At 42.6% G+C, this 24,569-nt stretch overlaps 1 protein-coding gene across 2 annotated transcripts in view; it reads right to left on the bottom strand.

Annotated features, from left to right (window-relative positions):
* Nucleotides 1–423: 423 nt before the first annotated feature.
* The window catches only part of nrbp2b (nuclear receptor binding protein 2b), a 28,618-nt gene continuing 4,472 nt past the window's right edge, over nt 424–24,569 (bottom strand). Inside the window, exons 2-18 of one of the 2 annotated variants that reach the window (XM_028433102.1) lie at nt 8,114–8,236; nt 7,937–8,038; nt 7,762–7,851; nt 7,413–7,453; nt 7,222–7,316; nt 7,049–7,072; nt 6,852–6,938; nt 6,478–6,533; nt 6,294–6,389; nt 5,893–6,025; nt 5,591–5,693; nt 5,438–5,488; nt 5,227–5,362; nt 4,881–4,955; nt 4,688–4,751; nt 4,296–4,351; nt 424–4,210 (exon numbers count right to left, since the gene is read on the bottom strand). In XM_028433102.1, coding sequence (XP_028288903.1) covers nt 4,124–4,210; nt 4,296–4,351; nt 4,688–4,751; nt 4,881–4,955; nt 5,227–5,362; nt 5,438–5,488; nt 5,591–5,693; nt 5,893–6,025; nt 6,294–6,389; nt 6,478–6,533; nt 6,852–6,938; nt 7,049–7,072; nt 7,222–7,316; nt 7,413–7,453; nt 7,762–7,851; nt 7,937–8,038; nt 8,114–8,236 — 1,419 coding nt within the window. In that variant the 3' untranslated portion in view covers nt 424–4,123. The remainder of the gene's footprint in view (nt 4,211–4,295; nt 4,352–4,687; nt 4,752–4,880; nt 4,956–5,226; nt 5,363–5,437; nt 5,489–5,590; nt 5,694–5,892; nt 6,026–6,293; nt 6,390–6,477; nt 6,534–6,851; nt 6,939–7,048; nt 7,073–7,221; nt 7,317–7,412; nt 7,454–7,761; nt 7,852–7,936; nt 8,039–8,113; nt 8,237–24,569) is intronic. The other variant, XM_028433103.1, reaches the window with a different exon arrangement.

The following is a 24,569-nucleotide window of genomic DNA, read 5'->3' as shown; positions in this document are numbered from 1 at the left end:
AAAATTATAGTTTTTCAAATATTAGGCAATTTCGGTGTAATTTTTACCATGGGCGTCTATGTGAGAGCCCTTCAACGAGGGTCATCTGCCAAATGTATCTCCTCCTACAAATTTCAAGCTAAGACATTTTAGTCTTAAAACGCTCATTAGATGCTGCTCTATCAAACTTGTATTCAGAATTTTCTAATTCCAAGTTTCCGCACGCCAGGCTCTCAAAGTTGGAGTGGTTTTTGAGGTGTCCTCTGCTGTTACCATGGTGACAGGCTGACACACAGAGGCATACAAAGCTCTGAATTGCTCCGATTCTCCAGCAATTCAGAGCAATCCTTCACATCAGCATTAAAGCAACGCTTCAGCTGCAGCAATCAAACTTGCATTTTCTAGTTCATATTTAAATTCTAATAATTTCAGACAAAACCAACATATCACATCTTCTTTATTGTCATGTCTTTAATTGCAGTAGCTACAATATTAAACAAAGTAGAACACATCCAAAGGCAAGTTTATTTCAATGGAGTCACAGAAAGAAAAAAAAATACCTGACAAAAAAAATAAGACTGATATGGATGGGGTTTTTTTTGTCATGTCTATGCAGTCTAAACATTCATTTTCTTGGTCAGGTCCCTTCTGGAACTGAACTGTAAATGACAAAGGCAAAATGCAAAGTTTTCAAATGGTAGCAGGCTATTAAGACATGCAGCTTACTAGATCAAATGAGAGCAATCGTGGCACTGCGTTGTGTTGTCCAAGGTAAACCTGTTTGATAGCTTTAAAACAAATATGTACACCACAGCCTATAGTCAGCTCCTGTCTCCAGAGACACACTGATAAATAGGCTTGACACAGAGTATAGTAAGTATTGTAAGCAATGACTGTACAGCAGTGTAACTGTTGATGAAACCGCAACCTTACAGACCCAGAAAACGAATGGAGCAGAGCGAATGAATCTGACAAACAAGAGTATATTGCTTAAGACTGATCAGACAATTTTTAACTGTCTAGTTTCTAGGACACATCTACCCAAATGTTCTGTTCTGTTTTATATCTTTGTGTCTGTTCCAGAAAACACACTTAAATAACAGGTGTGGTTCAGGGGAAGTGTACATTCAAATCCGAATCTCTGTTAAAATTTTGGACTTGGCATATTTAAATTTAAACTGGAATAGCTACATTCTAGCATCAATTATTGATTACAGGCCCTTCTGCCATAAATCCTCTAATGATCTGGGTAGATTCTGCCCTTTAAAAACCTCAAGACATATTTACAAAATAAATTCAGTGTTAGAAAACATCCTTGTATGGTTTGGAAAATACAACAATTCTAAGTTTAAGAGTAATATTTAATAACGACATGGCATTTTTCTTAAAAACTTTATATATTAGATACCCAACACCCTTAAACTTGTGTCCATCCATCCATCCATCCATTTTTTGGTTTTCACCTTCAACTTTTGTGTATTTTCTAAATCACATGCTGATGTATTCAGGCTGCAGCTGTGCCCATGCCATTACTGACTGCAGCAGACAGAGCATTCATTTGATCCATATACAGTGAGGAAAATAAGTATTTGAACACCCTGCTATTTTGTAAGTTCTCCCACTTAGAAATCATGGAGGGGTCTGAAATTTCCATCGTAGGTGCATGTCCACTGTGAGAGACATACGGTAACCTAAAAAGAAAAATCCAGAAATCACAATGTATGATTTTTTAACAATTTATTTTTATCTGTATGATAAGGCTGCAAATAAGTATTTGAACACCTGAGAGAATCAATGTTAATATTTGGCACAGTGGCCTTTGTTTGCAATTACAGAGGTCAAACGGTTCCTGTACTTTTTCACCAGGTTGCACACACTGCAGGAGGGATCTTGGCCCACTCCTCCACAGATCTTCTCTAGATCAGTCAGGTTTCTGGGCTGTTGCTGAGAAACACGGAATTTGAGCTTTGAGTATAGATTTTCTATTGGGTTTAGGTCTGGAGACTGGCTAGCCCATGCCAGAACCTCGATATGCTTCTTACAGAGCCACTCCTTGGTTATCCTGGCTGTGTGGGTCATTGTCATGTTGGAAGACCCAGCCTCGACCCACCTTTAACGCTCTGACTGAGGGAAGGAGGTTGTTCCCCAAAATCTAGCAATACATAGATCCGGTCATTCTCTCCTTAATGCAGTGCAGTCGCCCTGTCCCATGTGCAGAAAAACACCCCCCAAGCATGATGCTACCACCCCCATGCTTCATAGTAGGGATGGTGTTCTTTGGATGGTATTCATCATTCTTCTTCCTCCAAACACGGTTAGTGGAATTATGACCAAAAAGTTCGATTTTTGTCTCATCTGACCACAGGACTTTCTCCAATGACTCCTCTGGATCATCTAAACGGTCATTGGCAAACTTAAAGACGGGCCTGGACATGGGCTGGCTTAAGCAGGGGAACCTTCCGTGCCATGCATGACATCTTAGTGTCTTTACCGACAGTAACCTTGGAAACGGTGGTCCCAGCTCTTTTCAGGTCATTGACCAGCTCCTCCCGTGTAGTTCTGAGCTGTTTCTTCACCTTTCTTAGAATCAATGAGACCCCGCGAGGTGAGATCTTGCAGGGAGCCCCAGTCCGAGGGAGATTGACAGTCATGTTTAGCTTCTTCCATTTTCTGATGATTGCTCCAACAGTGGACCTTGTGCCTTGAGCCTTGTGGAGGTGTACAATTTTGTCTCTGGTGTCTTTGGACAGCTCTTTGGTCTTGGCCATGTTAGTAGTTGGAGTCTTACTGATTGTATGGGGTGGACAGGTGTCTTTATGCAGCTAACAACCTCAAACAGGTGCACCTGATTTAGGATAACAAATGGAGTGGAGGTGGACTAACAGGTCTTTGAGGGTCAATTCTAGCTGATAGACAGGTGTTCAAATACTTATCATACAAATAAATAGTTAAAACATCATACATTGTGATTTCTGGATTTTTCTTTTTAGATTATGTCTCTCACAGTGGACACAGTGCACCTGATGAAAATTTCAGAGCCCTCCATGATTTCTAAGTGGGAGAACTTACAAAATAGCAGCGTGTTCAAATACTTATTTTCCTCACTGTATTCAATATATAGGACAACTGCAGCTCTTAATGGAGCTGCCATTACCGGGTGTCGAGTTCATCTTCACATTCACGCTGGCCGAAGTGACTAATGAAACTAACCTGTATCTTAACTTGAATGAGTTAATTTTCAAATTGCTTAGCTGGGTACACAATGCCGTGTCTTTAAGAGATTTTGTCCAAAGTACATTGCCATATCAGGCACTTTGCAAGTCTTTGGCTTTCAGAACACTTTTCACAGGGAAAACCCTTAAGAGCACTACAGGCTGAAAACAGAGGCATCATCTCATTGCTTGTCACTACATTTAGGTGTGGCATGTTTAGCAAACAAAGGTGAGGTGGTGTTACTTTGCAGGTCAAAACATACAGCATAAAACTCCAAACTGGCTTGTGCAATGCTTCTATTGTTCACAGTTATAAACAGGAATAAATAAGTCATCTGAATGAGTATTAACAGTGCATGTAGGACGGAATATTTAAACTCCTAAAACTGTGGGGGGGCTTTATGGAATCACTTTGTTTATAAATAATCACCAATAAACGAGGACTCTGGAGTGCAAACAAGGCTTAGAGCAATCAAATGTCATTCTGAAAATTCTGCTGCTGCATCTGTAGGTAATCTGAAGTGGTAGTGGCATAATGGAAAAACCTAAGTTTCTAAAGATATCTTAAGGCATGGTAGCCCTTTGAGGCAGGGAGTTTGTCAATCTTCCACTGCTCTGTGGGGTTGCTGGACACAGCCATAAAGTCTCTGGTCCTCCTACCAGGAGCCGTAATTCCCCCTCTCTCTCTCTCTCTCTCTCTCTCTTCACTGCTGGCACTTCGCTTCCTTCTCATTAGGATGATTTACAGGCTGACAAGGCTGAGCATCCATTTATTTGTCCCCCCTTTTTAATCCTCAGCAGACTCGGCTCCCTCTGCTTCCTCCATTGGCGGCTGTGTGATCCTGCCCGCTGCCTTCTCCGTTTCTCCATGGTTGTGGTCAATGCCCCGGGACCCCTCTTCTCTGAGGCCAGCCGCTGTTGTGGCCCTTTTCTCACTGTGTGCTCCCAGAGGCGAGCGCTCGGACCCGGTGTCGGCTGATGGCGTCTTCCAGGAACACCGCAACCTTCTCACTGTCCTCCTACACAAGACATTTTCATTTAGTAAATATATTAGTATCCATTAAAAATGTGTTTCTCTTCATCAAGTAGTACTTTTACATGTACCTCATTTATGAAGGCGTAGTGAACAAGTTCACTGGCAAGGTCTTTGGAGGTGTCAGCTGTAAGAACAAATACAATGCTTGGGTTAAGAATATCTGTGATAAAACAAACAGCAGGTGTCTTTTTATTCCTCTATTTCTTAAGAATGCCTTAAGGGAAAGTCTTTAAGTTTGGCACAAAGGCCATTATCCTACTAATATACAATGACAATATCCTGTGGATATGGTACAGTGAAGTGCACAATTAAAGTAATTACACTACATTTGTTTAATTTAAAGTATCAGGCTTGAAGCTGAGACCCACAAATAAAAGTAATGTCAAATGGCTTTCCTGCTTTTTAATCTTTTCATGATATTTGAGGACAGTAAGCTTATCTTTACACACAGTCGACTTACTTGGAAGGATGTCGCAACTAAGCTGCCTATGAAGTTTGTCATCCATCTTCAGAAACAAAGAGAGCTGGTGGGAGAGAGCTCAATGTCAGATTTTAATTCACGTTTGAGCAAACACTGGTACAGAGCTGCTGTGATAATGTCATTGTTAATAAAGAGCCCAGCTAACGTGTGTAGACTGAAATGGGCGAAGTACCTGTAATACTGTGTGACTCACATGAGTTTTGGTCCCTTCTTCATTTGACTCCAAATTACAGTGCATCTGAACAACCTTCAAAGCCAACAGACAAATATGTTAACCATGTAATATTAAACAGTCGGTGTGTTTGGGGTGATAATAGATGAGAACACACAACAAAGCAGGGCAGCAACAAGAAAATAGATCCACACACATAATTCAGGCAAAATTAAACACACAGGGTTTTCAACATGTACACAACGGAGGTGGAACATTACACTCCCTATCCTGCATCATTCATGAGTAAACACTCCTCCATTGCATGTATGCACATGTCTAACATGGCGATGTCTAAGAGGCTCACCTTCCTCGTCTCTGTCTCCTGGGGTTCTGGAGTTGGCGTCTTGACCGTCTCAACCTGCTCCTGAGACAAGGACAGTGCTCGAGGGACCGGGTGAGGCCGAGGCGAGGCAAAATTCATCAACGGGTAAATCCCATTCCTGAAGTAAAGTAAAGACAACACGATGACTTCATGCTGGAACCACAGACATGTAATGTACTGTCATTCCACTTACTTAACATCCTCCAGAAACTTGTCAAGTTCTAAAGGAGACACATGGGAATACCTGAAAAATAGAAGACGACACACAGAAGAGCATGGTTGGTGTTGAGCCATGTATAATGGTACTCTAACAACAGATACTGTACGAGTGTTGTTTTGTGTTTACTTGAGCTGAACTCCCTGTCGGTTGTCATGTTTAATTTCAGCCATGATAGCGTTGGGGTCAAACGACTTGGTTTTCTCTTCCACACAGTTCTCTGGAAGCAAGTCTGTGGTTACAAAACACGACTGCTGATTAATAAAGTGATCATATGAGACATGGACACACTTGTCAAGATATGCATTTTCTAGAAATGGTTTAGAAGGATCACTTGTAGATGAAGTCAAAAATTGCCTGCCCTATAATGATGAAGAAGAAATGAGTGATTTCAGTGCCGAGAGCTTGGCATGTGGTGGTGAGAAACTCACACTGGTTGTTGATGAGGCAGTGGGCGGCAAGCAGTTTGAGGGAGTGCACCTCGAACAAGACTCGGTGGAACAGAAGGTCATGAGCAGTAGGACGGAGTTTGGCATCGTGACGCAAACAAGATTGAGTGAACTCCTGCAAAAAAGCAACAGGGTGCTTAGTTCATCACATAACCAGCACAATATGGGCCAGTTCACCGAGCATCAGTGTGTTCTTTATTTAACTTTTAGCAAGCTTTACTGACACGTGTACTCTAAATCTGCACCAAGTCCCAGTATGTGGTCTGAAATAAACCTAGAAGCAATTTGGTGTGTGTGGGCAAGTGATGATAGAACTGTGGAACAGTTTGTCTCTTGGATGCACTGGTGTATATTTGGGAGAAGAAGTTATTTTTTAAACTCACTCTCATGAGAGGGTCTTCCAGAGATTGACCTGCATTTACTATGGCCTCCTTGGACACAGCAGCATCCCCGTTGGCCTGGATCTCCAGCACTGCCATCTACCAAGGGTACACATATGATCACTTAATGCACACAATGTCACACACAGTAAGAGAAATGAAAATCTGACAGATCTGTTTCCCTCACCTCTAGAGCACAGATGCCAAACGAGAAAATGTCGATGGCATAATCATCTTCACCAGCTGGAGAAAAGGAGGACCAGAAGGAGAAGGTGAAGGAAAAAGGTGAACCACATTGCAAAAATAATTGATCAGTTTATCTGAATAGGGGGATCAAATAATCCTCTAATTAGTTTAAAAAGATACGACTGCATGGTGGTTTAACCATCTCACCATGGCTCCAGCATTTACCTCATTATCTCCTATTACAGTTGATAGGTCACAAAATTCCCACAGCTATCAGAGAAGATCTTGCTACACATGATGCCCACAGAAATGACAAGGAAAACTCCTCCTGACAGTTACGGATGCTACAAGGAAGCTGCCTCTCATCCCACATACCTCCATATTCTGGTGCAAAAAAATGAAGATTCCTCTGCTCATCGCGGTGTTGCTTCCCTGTGCCATGAACGCTGGCATCTGGGAACACTGATCAGAGAGGACACAGAGAATACATATTCATTATGAGGTGAATTTAACTGATGGATAGCTATGACGTCAATGAAACCATTACTTCCACAAAATTATCTATTCCTTACCATTTACAAATAGCCGATGCCACACTGTGAAAAGAAAATTAAGCACAATTGAGACATGAATTTGGCTTTGTAAACCTGCAGTACACTGTAGGAATGTGAGTGAATCCAGTCCCCCACACTGTGAGGTAACAGTAATAGTTGTAGTAACACAAAAAGCCCTGCCGGGAGCAGACCTGAGCCGATCTTGATTAGGCCGTTGTGCTGGATGAAGATGGTGTCACATGTCAGGTTGCCATGGATTATTGGTGGGTCACAAGAGTGGAGATAACTGCCAGTAAAAACAGAAAACCATCCTATTAATGCTCTGGCTGGGTCAACAGGCATCTCTGATGTTTAAAGTCCTGGGAGGGAAATGAGTCAGTACCTGAGTGCAGACAGAATCTGGGTGCACCATCTCTTCCAGGCCTAAAAGGAAAACACGAGAAGTTACAGTTATACATTTTTCATTCCTAATTCTGTATGAGAGTGCAGCAGATGCCCACAGAGAGAAAAAAGGAGTTTTAGTATTAATGGCAAGATGGTTTAACACACTGCAAGGATAAGATATATGTCAGAGCAGACTGAGCCACTAGGCTGCCTGTTACATAATCTGTAATCCCACTGGAAATATGGATCTGAATAATGATTGGACTGCAGTACCCTGTGCCACCGCCACCACGAGACAGACTGAGCAAACCCCCACACTGTATGTGTCCAGAGGAAAAACGACTGACCTTCACATTCATGGTCTTGTGGTTCTTCTTGGTTTTCTTCAGGAACTGCTTGAGGCTGCCTGATGACATGTATTCAGTGATGAATATAACCTGCAGGCCACAGAAAAAACTGTTAGTGTGTATATTTCATGAATAGATGACAAAAGGATGTAGAGAGGATTAAAAAGAGTCTTACCCGAGCCTGGCTGTCCTTCATGTCCAGCCAATACTTGTGGAACTTGACAATGTTGGGGTGTTCGACCTGCATCAAGTTCTCAAACATCTCTTTGATCTTATCCTAGATAAAACACAGTTCTGTTAAATAACAGTTAGCTAAAATTGCTGAATGATAAAAAAAGAACAGCTACAATACCTCCTGTGCTTTGAAGACCTTCTTGTCGGAGAACAGCACCTCGTTCCACACCACCTCCACTCCTTCCTCTGTGTCCATGGCCAGCGAGGCACTTTCCACACCTGGGACATTACCTTGGCTGACCTGCAGAGGGCAGACAGACACAGATATGGGATTTAGTATATGGCTAAAACTAATATATCCTTGTGCTAATGTGTTATGATGAAACAAACTGTATAACATGACAAACCATAATTAAACACACCACATTGTTTCCTATTTATTTACATGTTCTTCAACCATTCACTCGTCCTTTAGCTTTGCTTTGGTCTCCACCAGCTTCTGGAAAATACATGGCTTTTTCAGTGTTTGATGCTCCACTATGTTCATTGGCTGGTTACTAACTTTTGTCCTCTTTGATAAAAATAGCTGCCAGCACCTGGTAACAGTGCCAAGCAGAGATAACCCTCATATCTGGGACACGGTCCTGGGAAAGCACAAGCACTACAAAACATTTTGGTAGGTGTTGGATGAACCATCTGCTAATCACTTCCATTACCACAGACTGCCTGAATCACTGTTGTTCAACCATGAGTGCACAGAAAGATTGATATGTCAGTTCAATAAACCAAAACAACACAAACAGGCTTCATAGAAGTGAAAGAACGTTGCTTATTACATGGTTATTTAGTTAAGAAATCAACATTTATTCCTCTAAGTGAAATCTAATGGTATCCTTATCAGATCCTTGGTGAAGGGTGAAGCAATATGCAATAATTAGTTGTGGGTTCACAAGTATTCATACAATAACAATGAGAAAGTCCTTACAGTCTCTTGAGCCACTAATAATATACAAATATGTGGTTTAGTAGTTCTAAGAAAAATATGGTCAGGGACACATTCCAATTCTGCAGCTACAATACAAAGGAAAAGATAGTAAAATTGCTTGTGACAGTATAATTGTGGTGCCACTTTTGGTCGGGTCCAACACAAGCATGCTGGTGTCCCAAAAACAACACAGTGAATTGTCCCTGAAAGCTCTAAGAGCTGTCAAGCCCTCACTGAAATCCTCCACCACAGAAAGGCATGCCTGAAATGACCAGACACCACTCCTGCTGTGACTGTAATAACTGCTAAAAGCCCAATATAATACGTTCACTTGTGATTTGTGACAGTAGCAGCTGCATTAATAAAAAGTTGAATCTGGGTGGCTGGGTTAAAGTGACAGTACTTCTGTCTACATGGCATGTTTTATTTAAGCATTATCAAATTCAGTTTCCCATCCATTAACGCAGGAGAAGACATGAGTGCAGACAGATGGAGGATAATTCACTGTGCTGAGGTTACACAGAGTGCCGCCAGCCAGCTATATCATGATGATGAACAGTAAAGAGGGGTGAGAGGATGAGCAGCCGCTTATGTAAAAAAAGAAGAGATGGATTAGCAGTAGACAGAGAGGGGGAAGTGAGGGATTTAAAGAGATGGCACCAAAGAGTAACGAGGAAGATGAAGCAGAGTAAAGTGAAGTGAAGAAGCAGCGGCTCGGTCTATAATCTGGCAGACGCAGACAGCCCAGGGCTCTTTCACTGCATGAGAAGAGCTGCTCTTCACCGGATATTGCTGCCTCAGCTGGGTGGACCTGATGTAACCTCCTTTAAGCAGCAGTGCTGGTGCAGTGAGTAGAGAGGGTGGACTGGGTTCAAAGTCCATGCATTTACAACAATGCAAGACCCATAATTCCCACTAATCCTGCTTCTCTCTTACAAACCAAGAGGCATCACACAGAGGGTGCACTTAGCTTAATGGCTGCCAGAGAATCACCACAATTGTTCCCATATTTTTATAGTGATCCAGATATAGCAATATAATAAAAGTATACGGACACCCAGCCACCATGTGTTTGCTGACCCCTACACCAAACTAGGAAGACCATATCTTTGAGGTTTGTTTGTGCCATGTTGAAACAGGGGGTGGAAAAATGAGTGAGGGGCAGACAAAAGCAGCAACCTCTGAAAATAAACAATCCCACATGGAAGGGCTAACCACTGCAGCTCTTCAAATAGCCATTTGGGGCTGCTTCCAAAGGCAAGTAAACCCCCATCCACCCTCATGTTAACACAGCAGAAACAAGCATTGCTTTTAAAAAGATGGTTTCCATTTATATGACAACTGAAGTGATGATAACATTCAACAATTTAAATTACAGCACGTTTTAAAGTCTTATCTTGTCCTAGGTGTCACCCACCCACCTCACATCCAGTCAGATTGCCAGGAGTCAGGAACTATCAAGATGTCGACACCTCGAGCTGCCACTCCTCTAAAACTGATCATCACTGACCGCTTATTCATTTTTTTGGATGAAATCTGTGCTGATTAGCAATGACAGCATGTGGATTAGAGCTTGAAGGCCATGGATGTAACAAGGAAAGAACAGCCTCACAGAGCTGCTGTACACTCTTGGGCTTTTCCACACCAGCTGACCTTTGACCTCCATGAGATTTATTCACAGAGATCAATAAAGTATAGTAGTTTCATCCCATTGGTTACAAAGCCTGCAAATGAAAGGATCCAGTATTACATGTAAAGTTTCAGGCATTCATCAACAAAGAAGCACGCACACCTGACACTCCTCATCATCATCATCTTCATCATCAAGTCTGTCGTCTTAAAATGTCAGCTGGGCGTCCTTAGAAAAACAGCTGAGAAGTGATGATGGGGTAGCGACTGAACAACTATTATTTAGCCTTCTCTCTCTCTCTGCCTAAATGACAGCTCATTACCACTAAATGCTAACCATTGATATTTTCTACAGGGCTCCACTTGTGCTGCACTTCGTGACTTCATCGGCTTTGACTGGACGATAAATGGAAGCAAAGTGAGTCACTCTTACAGGAGGAGGATTGTTAGCACATGACAAACTGTAATCAGAGAAAAAACTGCAGTAAATACTCAGATTTTATCCTAAGCTGTGTTTGTTACACAGCCTACAGTTCAGCTGCAGAGTTTTCCTTACATATGAGGTGGACAACAGAGCAGACATGACATATAATCTCACTATAATCTGATTACTGGTATTACTGAGCTGCAACCCAATGCTCTGACTTGCTGACGGCAGAGGGAATTCCACTGCTTCAATGGCTGTCAAGAAGAAAGCCTGTTGGCTTCCCACCGGCGTCAAGGCTTGGCTGTTGTTTATTTTCTCTAGATGTTGTGAAACACTCGCTCCCCTGTCCCAGCATATAGGTCCCAGAGGGGTTCGGCTCGGGTCTGCTTGGTCATAGTAGCGTGAGACTCATAAACAGGACCTCGGATGCTGATTGGTTGCTGGAAGGGAGGTGGGTTTAGGCTGTGGAAGGGATTTAAGGGATCCTGTGTTCATGTCGAAACAACTTCTGTTCTAACGTTGGTGAAATCCAGATCTGAGCCAGGTAAAACTGGATCTGGAGGGCTCTCATTACAATACCACAGCACAATTTATTTCTGCAAACCCCTCACTCACATGGTGGGGTTGTCTGTGTAGGAACAATACTGCTTTGTGTGTCAAATATGCAATATAATCTATAAGACAAGTATGACACAACAAACATGTCAGAGCTAATCAGCCCAGCAGATGATTCATAATCCACTGGTTTGTGTGCAGCAGAAGAAGTGCAAGTGTGTTCAACAAGAACCACAAGAGGTGGAGTCAGCTGGGAGGTTTTTAGACTATTTTGGAAACAGAGAAATTACAGGAAATGAAGCCAAAATGCTCTTTTAATCTTTTCAATTGGTTTAATCTGTTTAAAATGCAGACTATAACTAGAGATAACAAAGCAGGACCTCTTTCTGTATTACCCGAGAAATAGCAAGGTCTCCATTTTGCAGCTATTTTAAATACTTGCATAATAATAGTGAACCTGCACATATATACAGCTACATACTCAAAATACTGAAGATACTACACTTACATTTACACTTAACAGGCGTGAAGGGGGAACGATTGTTAAACGAAAGTTAAAAAAATATTTGTATGGGTTAACCCTAACCCTTCCTTGCAAAGATGTGTACTTAGGTTAACCATAGACTGCACCCCAGCATAAACTTTGGGCAAGTAAGTCCATGTCGTGTCTAGTCTGCCCAACATGAGGGAAAGATGGTGGACAGCGTAGTCTAACGTACATTCACATGAACTCTACGCTAGTTAGTTGCAGGTGAGGTAGTTGATTAGCTCTGCAATTCATGTTCTGAGTTGCCGAAGCACCATTCGCACAGCATCCTGGTGCACTTCTGTTACACCTTCGAACCTGCACCAGTGGTAGTAACAGACACGGCTCAACCACTGTGTGAATGGGCAAACCAGCATGACAGAATGCTCCATAGAAAACCACTGACACGAGGGACACCTCAGCATGCGTTGTCTGAGATAGAGGCTGTTTGCTGGGCTGCTTAATGTCCTGTTGCACTGAAACACAGAGGAGCTGAGTGCTTATTGTATTTAATGGTATAAGACACACCCTGCTGCATGTGCTGATTTGCCTTTGAAACAGCACCCTGAGGAACCTGAGGAATCTTCTCCTCTACAACATAATTTTACTGTTGCCCAGACCCAAAGGAATTTTAAACACAAGCCTAGTGATTAAAATGAGAAAAGGTGCCTGGTGAATCAGCCAGAGGCAGAATGGACTGACAGGGTGTTAGCGAGCAGAGAGTTAAACAGCACTTTTAGTGCGATTCTCCCTGCAGAGGCATCTTAAGTGAAAGAGTGTCTTTGTCTGACACTGTGTGGGTCTGAGCCTTACAGTGGCATAGAGCTTTGTCTTCACCACATCAGTATCACGCTCTCTTCCTACACCTCATACCTCCACGATGAGCTGCACTACATTAATATTTATTAACCAGCTCTGGAACATCGAAGCCTACACCCAAGATACCGTGCTGTTGTACTTGCTGGGCTAGTGTGGTGTATGTAGATGAGCTCAGGCTCCGTTCTCTGCAGCTTTGTGATTTCTCTCTCTTACTGGCATCAAAGGCAGGCAGGATCAAAGAGTTGGACTCAAATGTTGTGGAAAATGCACCAAGTAGAGACAATCAGCTGCAACGTGGCTGTGAGAGAACTGAAAAACAGACACACCCTCCTCAGTTTATGTTTGAAACAAAGAAAGTAATACACACTGCTCCAGATGCACTGATCCAGATGACCCCCCTCAGATTTTCAAAAACCTCCCATAGAACCAGAACAAAAACATTTTGTGTTTATTGGTTTTTGGCCATTTTTAGGCATTTATAACTGATAAAAATCTAATTCAATTTTCTGATTCTATGGGAAAAGTTAGCCCTATGCAGCAAACACCAGATTCCTTCATGCAACAGAGGCCATGCAGTAAAAGCTTAAACTTGGCCGAAAACAAATCGACCAAATTATCTGAAATTTCAAAGGGCTTATTTTGCAAATAGTTACACTTACAGACATGAAACTCTGGATTTATCCATAATATTGTTAAATGTACATCAGGGATTTTTTTGAAAAACATCTGAGGGGGCCCTGTGATGACTGGTGACCTGTCCAGGGTGTACCCCGCCTCTCACTGCAGGACAAAGCGGGTTTAGATGATGGATAGATGGATGGACTTGTTTCCCCTAAATAAACTGCATTACCCAGGGGGCACTGTGGGATGCTCACTGAGTCTTGTTGCTGGTTGTTGGTTTTATTTTTTTATTTTCTCTTTTTATTGTCTATTCTAAGAGGCACTTTGTGAATGAAGTCACAACAGGAAAGCTACACAAACACAGAAAATGACACTGAAGTGTCACTTCAGCAAAGCATAAGTCTGATCAGAGCGGGGCAGACCACAGTCAAGGAAGAAGCCCAGGCTTTAGCAGACGTCCAGAGACCTGTGCATGCTGACTTTAGAGACTTTAATCAAATGAGGACAGATTTCACAGAGGAATGGTCAAACAGAAGAGCCGCCTCTGGAAGAAGTAGGCAGGAGTCTCACAGCAGCTTCCATCTTTACCAGTCTGACGAGGATCAAAGAGGCTTCAATATGAACCTGCTGATGTTGGTATCAGTTATTATGTGGCCAAAATGAGTGAGGTGCTGCGTAAAGCTCAAGAAGAAAAGCTAAAAGACATTCTTAGTTTAGCATCTGCTCCCAAGGTTAAAGGAATAATGCAACATGATGCAGGAAACTTCCCCTTTCCTGTGTTTTTTTCTGGCTTCACAAACACTATGCCATAAGACAGGGTCAGAAAAACATTTGTAGAATGATTTTAAAGTGCATGTGTATGTTCTTTGCATGTGTCGCACAAACATGTTCTGATTTCCAAAGCAAACCAGACCTTATGGTGTCAGTATCATCAACAACATCAGGACCTCCGACTGCTTGATGAGCCGACTCAACCCCCCCCATTCTTGTCATTTTTGAGCCACTGACCGTCAGCTGACCTTCACCATCCATACAGCCCATCTCCACATCTCTCTTTCTCTCTCTATCGCCCAAGGATGTCACATGTGCAGCACACAATCAGGTCACCATCTCAGCCAGTGTGTGTGTGTGTCTGCTCAGCATGAAGCTGATGGCACCAGCCATGACAAGTCGAGCAGGGGACACAGGAAAAGTGCAACTCAGGCCTCCTCGGTTCACATTTAGATGACAGGTTTACCTACGTGTCAGAGGTTTTTAATCATCGTGCAAAATGGTGTGAAAATGCGTGGTGCATCTCTGAGATTAATGTCCTCCATGTGCTGCATTATGTAAATGAAATGCTCTGTGCCTTTCAGAGAATGAAACGTTCAACACCCTTTCTATGAATGTGCAAGGTCACACAAGGAGATGTTGGACAGAACGGGCCTCATCATGTCTCACTTTCTCATTTTCTCATGGAGCAATTAAAGCTCCACTCTAGGAGGAATGCAGGGTTCACAGAGCAGATGGAAACACAGGGGAGAGCTGCTGCAACACAAACACAGCACACAGCACACAGTCAACACAAGCCGAGATACCAGCACAGTTATTCAGCCTCTTTTATAAAGCTCTGCTCATTTAGAAGTAAAAAAAATAACTTTATGTCCAAAAAAATATGAAACATTTTAATAAAGACTGGATAAAGTCACATGAAGTCAGCCTTGACGCTCATAAGACTTTCAATATTTCCTGCAGTTGCTTCAGTCTGTACCAAGGAGACGAGATTACACAAGCCACAGTGTTCTCAGTCCTATTGTCACTGTGACAAAGCGCAGATTTATAAGGCCAGTGGGGGAGACGGAGAGAGAGAGAGGGATGGAAAACCATTCAAGAATTAAGACTCTGCTCCCACAGACATGTGCTGAGCATAGGAAGTGCTGGTCTGCCTCGTTATATGTCATCATATATCTGTACCTCCAGGAGGGAGGAGGCAGAATTGTCTTGTACAATTAACACTTATTTACACTTGGAGTCAGAGATGGGAGTTGTTATTACGGCTCTCCCACTAATTAATGTTCAACTATTTCAAGGGACAGCTTAAACTCAAACTGCTTCCCAAAAAGTTAGTGCCAATGTGAAGATAACTGACACTAGATGTACCAAACTCCACCCAGACTGGCTTCTTGGATCTTGGATATCATCCTGATATGCATGGTTCTATATATAGGGTTGACAAGGAAACACACACAGCTTTCTTATCCACATGTAAGTCATGTTACTATGCAAGATTATCTGCTTTATTTCTGCTAACAATAATAAAACACACAACTCTGCATGAAGCAGAACATCAATCTGTGCACCAACATGGACAGAACTTTGCTTATGTCAAACAGCCGTGGAGTCAGCGGGCTGAAAGGGCCCCACCCTCCCCCAACCCCCCTTCAAACATCCACCCATGTATTTCAGCCAATCAAACATTCCTGTGTTCAAAGTGAAGAAGGAGAAACACACAAGGTCAGGGCACTCAGGGGCCATTTATCCACATACCTGCAGAGTGTGTTTACTCAGTTTCCTGCTCAAGACCGAGAAGATAAAAACTCCCTGACTGACAAAAAGCATGTTTGAAAAACAGCTGATGATGGTTATGTCTGGTTTCATTCAGGGCTGACATCTCTCCATCTCTCAATACAGCACGAAGAATATGAGAAGTAGCTGCGATCGGATAAGCATGTAAACAAGCAGCTCAAAGACATAACAGGTCGGAGAGAACAGGAAAGGCTCCCATGGGAGGACGGACGGCCTTCTCCATCAGCAAACACCTGGCTCTGGATCTGCCTCTGCTCTAATGGGAGAGGTTAAAACAGCATCATGTAGCAAGATAAATCTCTGTTATCGATGCTGCCTTCTTTTTAGACTGTGGAAGTTACTGCAGAGTTGCCTTCTCTTATCATTTATCTAATCATCTGATGTGAGTTCTGCAGGTTTTACAGGAGAAATGAATGAAGAGGAGACGACAGAGTGGAACCCACATACAGCAGGGAGCTGTGCAGCATCAGTACATGAGACAATCAGGCTCATTTTCTATTTGCAACAGCAGCTGTCAAACAGCACACTCCGGTTGCCTGGAAACCCAGAGAACTACAGATGATACTAACACTGATGTGTACTCCTCAGCCACCAAAGTTCAAATTGGATGGGGCAGCATAAAAAAGTATTTTAGTTGCAAGAGGCCCTATTTGATTTAAAAAATAATCATTTATCTGTGAAAATCTATTCGCCTAATTATACTTAAACAACCTTAAATGAATATTTTTATTCCTGCGGGGAGGCTTTTCTTCCTCCGTCTGATGGAGTTCAGGGCTAACAAGAGCGGCCTGTTGTGTATGTCAGTTTTAATAAAGCTAACCGTTCTTGGATCAAGCGGTAGTCCAGTGTTCTTAGAATTCCTTGGAGGAACATGCTGTGCAGTTTTCACTGGAAATACATACAACAAGAGGACATGCTTTTCATACATGAAACAGTCTGACCCTCACACAAGATTTTATCATCCCTGCAGAAGCACCGATGTGCAGCAACATTCCTACAGACAGACATCCTTACATAAGCCTGGAGCTAATAGGCCGCTACTCTAATTCTCCTGCAGATATAGATTCATGCTGAGTCATAATTGTAGAAAATCTGTGTGAATCATCGGCGGCTCGTCTCTTCGCTGTGTTCAGGGAACAACTGATTGATGGTACAGCTGCTTACTCACAATTCATGTCACCGTCTCACCAGGAGAAGTCAATGAATAAAATAAACTGTATTTTTTCCTACATCCAAACAAAATGTGAATGATGTCTCTTTCCAGTGTTTCAAGGAAAATGCTCTTTATATGCAGCCTGATCACATAGATCTACACAGAATACAATGATTTGCAAACTTTTCAGCAATATATTTAATTTAAACAGCCTCTTTAATGATAATAGATCCACAAAACACACTTTTACTAAAACTACTGGCAAACAAGAGAAGTGTTTGCACATATGAACAGTTGATTCTAGGTGTCGTCACCACAAACAAAACACTGTACACAAAACACAATACACTAACAACGTTGGTGTTCAGTTGTAAAATCAGTGTCAAATGTGACAGACTTCCAGCGTCCCAGCAGCAACAGATGCTAAAACATGCAGATTCTAACAGCCTCAACACTTTGGCCTTGTTTGAGTACCTACAGAGGTTCAGTATAAGTATATCTGCAGCCTTTGTTTTGGGGAATTTACCCAAAAACCTCATGATGTTAGAATGAGGCTGACAGGGGAAGTCCACAATGATCCAAAAGTTGCACTTCCTTTTTCCCAAAAACCCCACTAGGACAGTAGGTTGTGTCATTTATAATTTACATACAAGGTATAATTTTATGGAGCCACACATCAGATTTGACCCTTGTACTTTACTGGTCACAGACCTCACTGTGTGTTTCATTCATCAACAAGAATCTGGAGTCCTGGTACTTTCTTACACTTGGGCACTCGATGACATCAGTTAAAGTTTGTGATGTTTTAGAAGGCAGAGGATGCCAGCGTTGGACGGCAACAAGACTCAATTTTTATTAAAGTCACACTGTTTAAAATGCATCCTCTCTCACTCAGAGTGTTTTGCAATCGGTCATTTTTTCAGCATCGGTCCAGTTCTTGGAATAGTAACAGCACTTCTAACTAGGTTGCTAAATGTGTGTGTGTGTGTGTGTGTGTGTGTGTGTGTGTGAGATCACACTGGCACCCTTCCTGTTAATTTAAAAACATCTGCAACTGACTCTGGAAAAGCTTAACAGCCTGGCAGAGTTCGCCTGAGTATTAAAGTTCTCCATAAAGCTGGGTAATTTCTGCCCACTGGATTACCCAAATTTCGGTTATAAATCCACACACACACACACACACACCGCCTGCTTCATTGCTACTACAAACCCAACAGAACAGCAACACATTAATTGAGCTCTGCCGACCACCACCACCACCCCTCCCCCCATCTCCAGCAGGAGTTACTGCAGTGCAGCTTTCCAAGCAGGCCGAAGAGGTGACTCAGTGTAAAAGCTTAAAAGACTTGGCAAACAGTGCAAAGGCTTATTTAGTATTTGCCACAGCCAGCAACAGTTAAAAGCCTGGTCTGAGCACTGTGCAGCAGTGTGCTTGCGCATGTTGGGACTGACATCAGCTCAGCCATTACTGAAGCAAGAAAACAACACTTGTGAACAGAAGAAACCACTTATGAGACGTGTGGGAATGCAGTTAGCAAAAGTTTTTTACTCTTGCAGCTATTGTTGTGTTTATAGGCCTCAATTAGTCAGGCGGGCTTGTTAAGAAAGCTCCATGTGGATACACGGAGAGCTGAAGGACAGCAGATAAGAATAGGATGAGGTGTGTTTATCGTGTGGCCTTTTATCTTCCTCTGGGATTAAGCGGAGAAAGTGAGAGTCAACCTGAGCTGCCTCTCCAGCACGTGTTCAAACAAAAGCCTGTTGGCAGACATGCATGGAGACGGCGAGCTGATTTAATCTGCGCCTGTTACGTAACGCTTTAGACGGAGCTCTGTCGGAGTGTCTGTGAGAGCACCACGTGGGGGATTCTGTTTGTCTAACCCTCACCTGCCTGTCCACAGCTCCTTCAAAAGACATCAACTACTACAATGCAGTGTTGTCATCGCCAGGGCTAGGTTTTAGAAACAGCAAGCTGGCATTCAGACTGGAAAGAGCCGCACACTGTGGCGGCTGTGTGGGTTTGGTGTGTGGGGATGATGAAAAAAGATAGGAAAGTCCAGTTTGAATAGACCTATGAGACTGAAGGTCTATCAGGCAAAATGACTAAATCATTTCTTTCATCTTAATGCTTCATGGTAAGTATGGTAACTAACTTGTGTGACAGAAATTCTGACTTAAAATGATCCAGACTGGAATGTGATCCCTTCAAGAAGCCCGTCATATGTGTCCTATTTGTCAAACCAATAAATAAAAAGCTTTGGATCAACAGTGGTGAGTGAGGAGAGAGAGGAAGCAGAGATGAGATGAGCCTGGGCCCACAGAGGACTCGTGCTTTATGAGGGTGCCTAATGGAAAGGGACAACTGTGATGGCCGTGTCAGACAGAAACGACTGCATTAAAAACAAAGTGTGGGAGCAGAGTTGCCAGATCTTTAAGCTATTGTTTTCATAATATTGCTGTCAGAATAATGAAACCCAAACACCTTCTGCCACCACTTTCTTTTCACCACTGCCAGTTCTTCACTTGATGAAAAGGACTACATTTCACACCTAGGCCTGCATTTTAAGGCAACTTACAACTGTTTATCTAATCTGGAGGTGATCAAGTAAAGAGAGTACCACTGAGGCACATCTGTAAAAGCAGGAAGGCTTCACCACAGGCTTTGTTGTTTGACTAGTTATACATTTAAAATCATTTAGCAGCTGTCTCCACAATGGTAAAAAACAAAATCCTCCCATCAACAACAAGCTTCTCTGCCATTTTTTTTGGTACCATGGAGGTGAAAGATGCATTTTACATTTACTTAGTCAGAACATGGGTGTGCATATCTACCTAAACATGGGTTTAAATTGCCCTAAAAATTCAACCACTGCTTCTTTTTCCCAGAGAGGTTTATTCCTGGAATACAGAGGACACGACCTTAATTTGTGCCCTCACTACTAAAGCCCCGATCATCTGCTGTGCAGCACAGGAGAGGGCTTTTATTTTACTGCCTCCATATTTAATTCATCAGGGCTTCGCCTGATTGATGGTTGCTGGGAAGCACTTCTAATTCAGCTGCCACTCCTGCATCACAGCAACCTGCTTTACTTTTATCCTCGAGGTCTGCACAACACAGAGGCACATTCAAATTTGAATGCAAATGAGCTTTTTTCTGCCGAACAGAAGACTTATGAATGTGTGAAAATCAGATTTCAGCTGGTGAAGCACGAGTTAGATGTTATCTCAGCTCAGGAAGAGGAATGATAGGACATGAGGTACTAACCGTCGACACACAGCACATTTTTTGGATTTGTTGGCTCTGCTTCTATTTAAAGGGAATAATTTATGCAAGGTTGTGTCTTCATTTTCATACCTGGTGTGTATTATTTGACATGTTTCCACTAAAGCTGTGAGCATTTCAGGTTTCAACTGAACAGTATCTTTCAATGTTCCTGCAGCCAAACAGACATTGTGCTATTTTATTACTCTCCACACAGCTCTGTGTCACAGTGTCCCTAGTTGTGTGCATATTTAAAACACACAGGTATCCATATTTGGTTTCAAAGGTCAAGATATGAGCTGTGGGCATGCGGAGGAATGAACACTTTGAAGCCAGAGCTTCGCAGTTTCCATATCAGCTGGTCAACAAGTGAGGAAAGATCAGTTTGAAGCAATAAAAGCATGTAGAATCCCTCCTTTATATGAGGATCGTCATGCTTATCATGGAAGTAACCAATTTGTACCTGCCAGCAGCGGCCAGATCACTGAGTAGGGTTTGAGTGGTGTGTTTTCAAAGAGCTGATATTCACACACACGTCCTTTGATCACATGTAATGCTGGTCGGGGCAGCTGTGAGGAGCTGCAGAACCTTGGCCTTTGCTTTTTACAGGAGGGGGAGGGTGAAAAAACCAGCAGTAGCAGTCTGACCATGACTGCACCTTTACTACACAGTTAGCCTCTCAGCTTTGAAATACAGCGCAGTAATCCTTCTAACTGTATATTATGGAAACTGACAGCTCACACGGAAAGACTATAAACATTTATTAAAGGATTTTAAAACAGGAAGTAGTCTCTGATGCCGTTATGTCTGCATGTGTGTGTGTGTCATGATAAATATTTGTAAAGCTTTCTGTGTTTAGGAATTCCCCCTATTCTTACACATGTAAATAGATGGTTAATGTTTATATTAAAGTTCCTGTGTTACTGTTAGAAAGGCTTAAAAATAATTCTTTAATATTGGGAAAAAGTCACGTCGTCTTCGTACTTCTGCAACAACTATCTCCACCATATTCTTGACTGCCATGATGATAAGTCCCATCTTAACTGACAATAATGGGATTGAAAATGACAACCACTGCTGCTCTCTTACATCTTACATGGATATACATATTTTATATACATGTGTATTTTTATATATTCAACTGCCCCACAGCCAGAGGCCTCTCAGCAGCTTTCATCCACTTTCCACCTCCCTCCTCCTCCTCCTCCTCCTCGGGTGTATTTCATTTCCCAAGTTATCCATTTATCCAGCTCCAGGGTGTCACCAAGAGGTGCTGCTTCCATTGCAGCTGGTTTTCCCACGTGGTGTTAACGGGTGTTATTAGTCTGGCTGCATTCACTATGTCACCGCAGGGGGATATCACCTCAGCCAATGACCCAGCATGGATCCCACTATGGATCTCCATGAGTCCTGTCATGGCCATTCTAGCTGGCTGTAATCAGTTTCTGTGTGTCAACAATTTAGCCATGAAAGCATGCTAGAAACTTGCTAAATGAGCGGCAGGCTGTTTATGATAACGTAAATGTGTCGATGAATTTCTAATAATTAAACAGGAGCAGGAAAAAATATGGTGTATATTCTGCACAATGCCACTTATTCAAGTCTACTACCATTACCACGCTGAGTGGAAACTGGCACACACTGACTGTGTTGGATCAACTTTTCACACCAGGGAAATGACAGCATCGGTTTGAAGGAAGCACAGCATGGATGGCTACTATTATATTTCTACTATTATATTACTCTGTGGGTTAAAGTGATACTCAAGTAATGCACAACTTTAAGGGACTTCTAAGAATCTGATAAAAAAAGACCCCATGATATGTCATGACCCTGTAAACACAGGCAGATTGGGAGGCTGCTGCCCACCCCAAAAACAGCTCTGATTGGTCAGCACCAATCACTTTGGGCAGGAATCGCCCAACAACCTCCATTAGCTCAGATTCACTCCATTAGCTGACAGACAGATAAGAGCCAGGGGGGACATTCAATTCTGAGATAGAATTATACCGGACACAAAATTAGCATACACCTCTAAGTGCAGGATGTCTCATCATCATGTTTTTGCAGGAAATGCTACGTAACTTAGCTCAGATTCAGCTGCATAGGTGAAGCACAGTGCAACATGTATCACACCTGAACACACGCCCACACTCACACTTTGCAATGCGAGTTTGCAGAACTTCTGCTGCGACTCGTGTCAGAACTCAAGCTGAAATGACCATATTTTGGGTTTTCACAGACTTGACAGCCACAAAAGTTTTGCCATTTTCAAAGGCTGAGAGGCACACTGTGTGTCCAGTACACTGATCATGATGTGTAAAATGCTAGTTATTGCTAAAACTGATGGAGAAAGCTTGTTTGCTTATGGTTTAAGAAGCTTTTGAGATGCCATTTCACAACAAGTCTGCTGAATGCTTTCTTATTCTAAGCCTATACCCTGCTTTGGTTTAGCTGCTCCCTCCACAACAGTCAGTCTATAGAAATGCTCTGTGGACAAACTCCATTACTGCTGAATTATTTACACGTGACATCAGGCTGTCTGTGCTTGAGTCTCAACAGAACTTGCACAAAAGTTAAGATTTAGTACTTTGACTAAGAGTTTTGAGTCCAGTGCATTTCATTTTACTGCAGAAAGACGTAAAAGCTGAGTCAGTGCTCTCTTTAATAAACACAGAAAGATGGCCGCATTATGCAGTCTGAAATATGCAAATCCAAATGGAACTCCTAAAACTCCTCTGTCTCCATGTGATAAATGCCAGGCTACATTTAACCATTCATTCAAAAAGATGACTCTAGGAAACTGACGTCTTCCAAGTATCTCGCCCAGTGTGTTGGAAGCACACTTGAGGAGGTGGAGGCATCGCTCAGAGGCATGGATGTCACGTATGATGTGAACTACTATGACAGCTCTGTGAAAGCCTGCAGACCCGTCAGCTATTTCCTCGAAGATTGCTCTTCATGCCAGCCTTCTCCATCCGGCTAGCAAAAAATCTGGGTAGCTCCATTTCACACAGCTGGAGCGGAAAGCGCTGACAACTACCGCTCTGTATATCCTATCAGATCTGATGACCCCCCTTGAGGACTCACTGGCTCACATTTCACAACCAGGTGACAGGATCCTTCAGAGTCTCATGACCCAGACACTTCATGAGCTGCAGATTGTAGCATGACAACTGCAGGTAGAGAAGTGTGTGTGTGTACAGCGCTGCCTGTTAGATGGAACACCGTCTGTCATCTTTTTTTTTGTGTGTGGTAACACCACCACTCAAAGTGATGATGCAGTGGACCTGACACAGAGTGGAACTGTTCTGATCCTCCATTATTTCTATGTACAGCCAAAGAATCAAAGCTACAGCATTTGTAATTTCTAACTAAACAAATATCACATTTCAGTCCAGATACAATGAAGATCCTAAAATCAACACCAAGACGGTCACAGCCATCAATAGCAAGCTGTAAATGACCAAGATATCTGCTGGGTCCCTCAAATCCTTGGGCCTGATGAGAAGCAGATTCAGCACATCTCATCTCCATTTTTATAGTGGATCCTGACATATTTCTATATAAGATATAATATGACTACCGTTGACTAAAGACCTATTAAACAGTGAAAAAAGGCACCAAGCTGATGGCCTCTGTATTCTGGGATGGAAAGGAATGACCTGGGAGGACAAGGGCCAATATGCTACTCTCTGACAGATGGCTACAGGAGGAGGCACTCTTCCACCAAATCTCCAGCCCACAGTGCACCTGACTTCTACCCCTTCTCCAGGGTCACATCTCTGATAGTGATGACCTGAAAATGTAAATGCAACAAAGTTTGCATTGCTCTGTTACACCTGACCCCGAACACCTCTGCTGAGAGGCTGGTGTAAATGTCTTTCTTTACTTGTGGACACAAATGTGGCAACAAATTAAACATTTCAAGGACGCCAATAACTAAACTGAGGGAATGCATTAGGTATATGATGCAATTGGATTAGTACTTTAACACCACAGCGTATTAATCTGTCTCTGTATGTGAGGACAGTAACAGTCTGCTGTCTGTATGTCAGAGTTCAGTAACAGCTTTGTCATCAAGATGCAGGC

The sequence above is a fragment of the Parambassis ranga genome, chromosome 20, assembly GCF_900634625.1.
Source record: "Parambassis ranga chromosome 20, fParRan2.1, whole genome shotgun sequence".
Taxonomy (NCBI): Eukaryota; Metazoa; Chordata; class Actinopteri; family Ambassidae; genus Parambassis; species Parambassis ranga.
The sequence above is the reverse complement of the archived record's forward strand: the minus strand, read 5'-3'. Positions and strand labels throughout refer to the sequence as shown.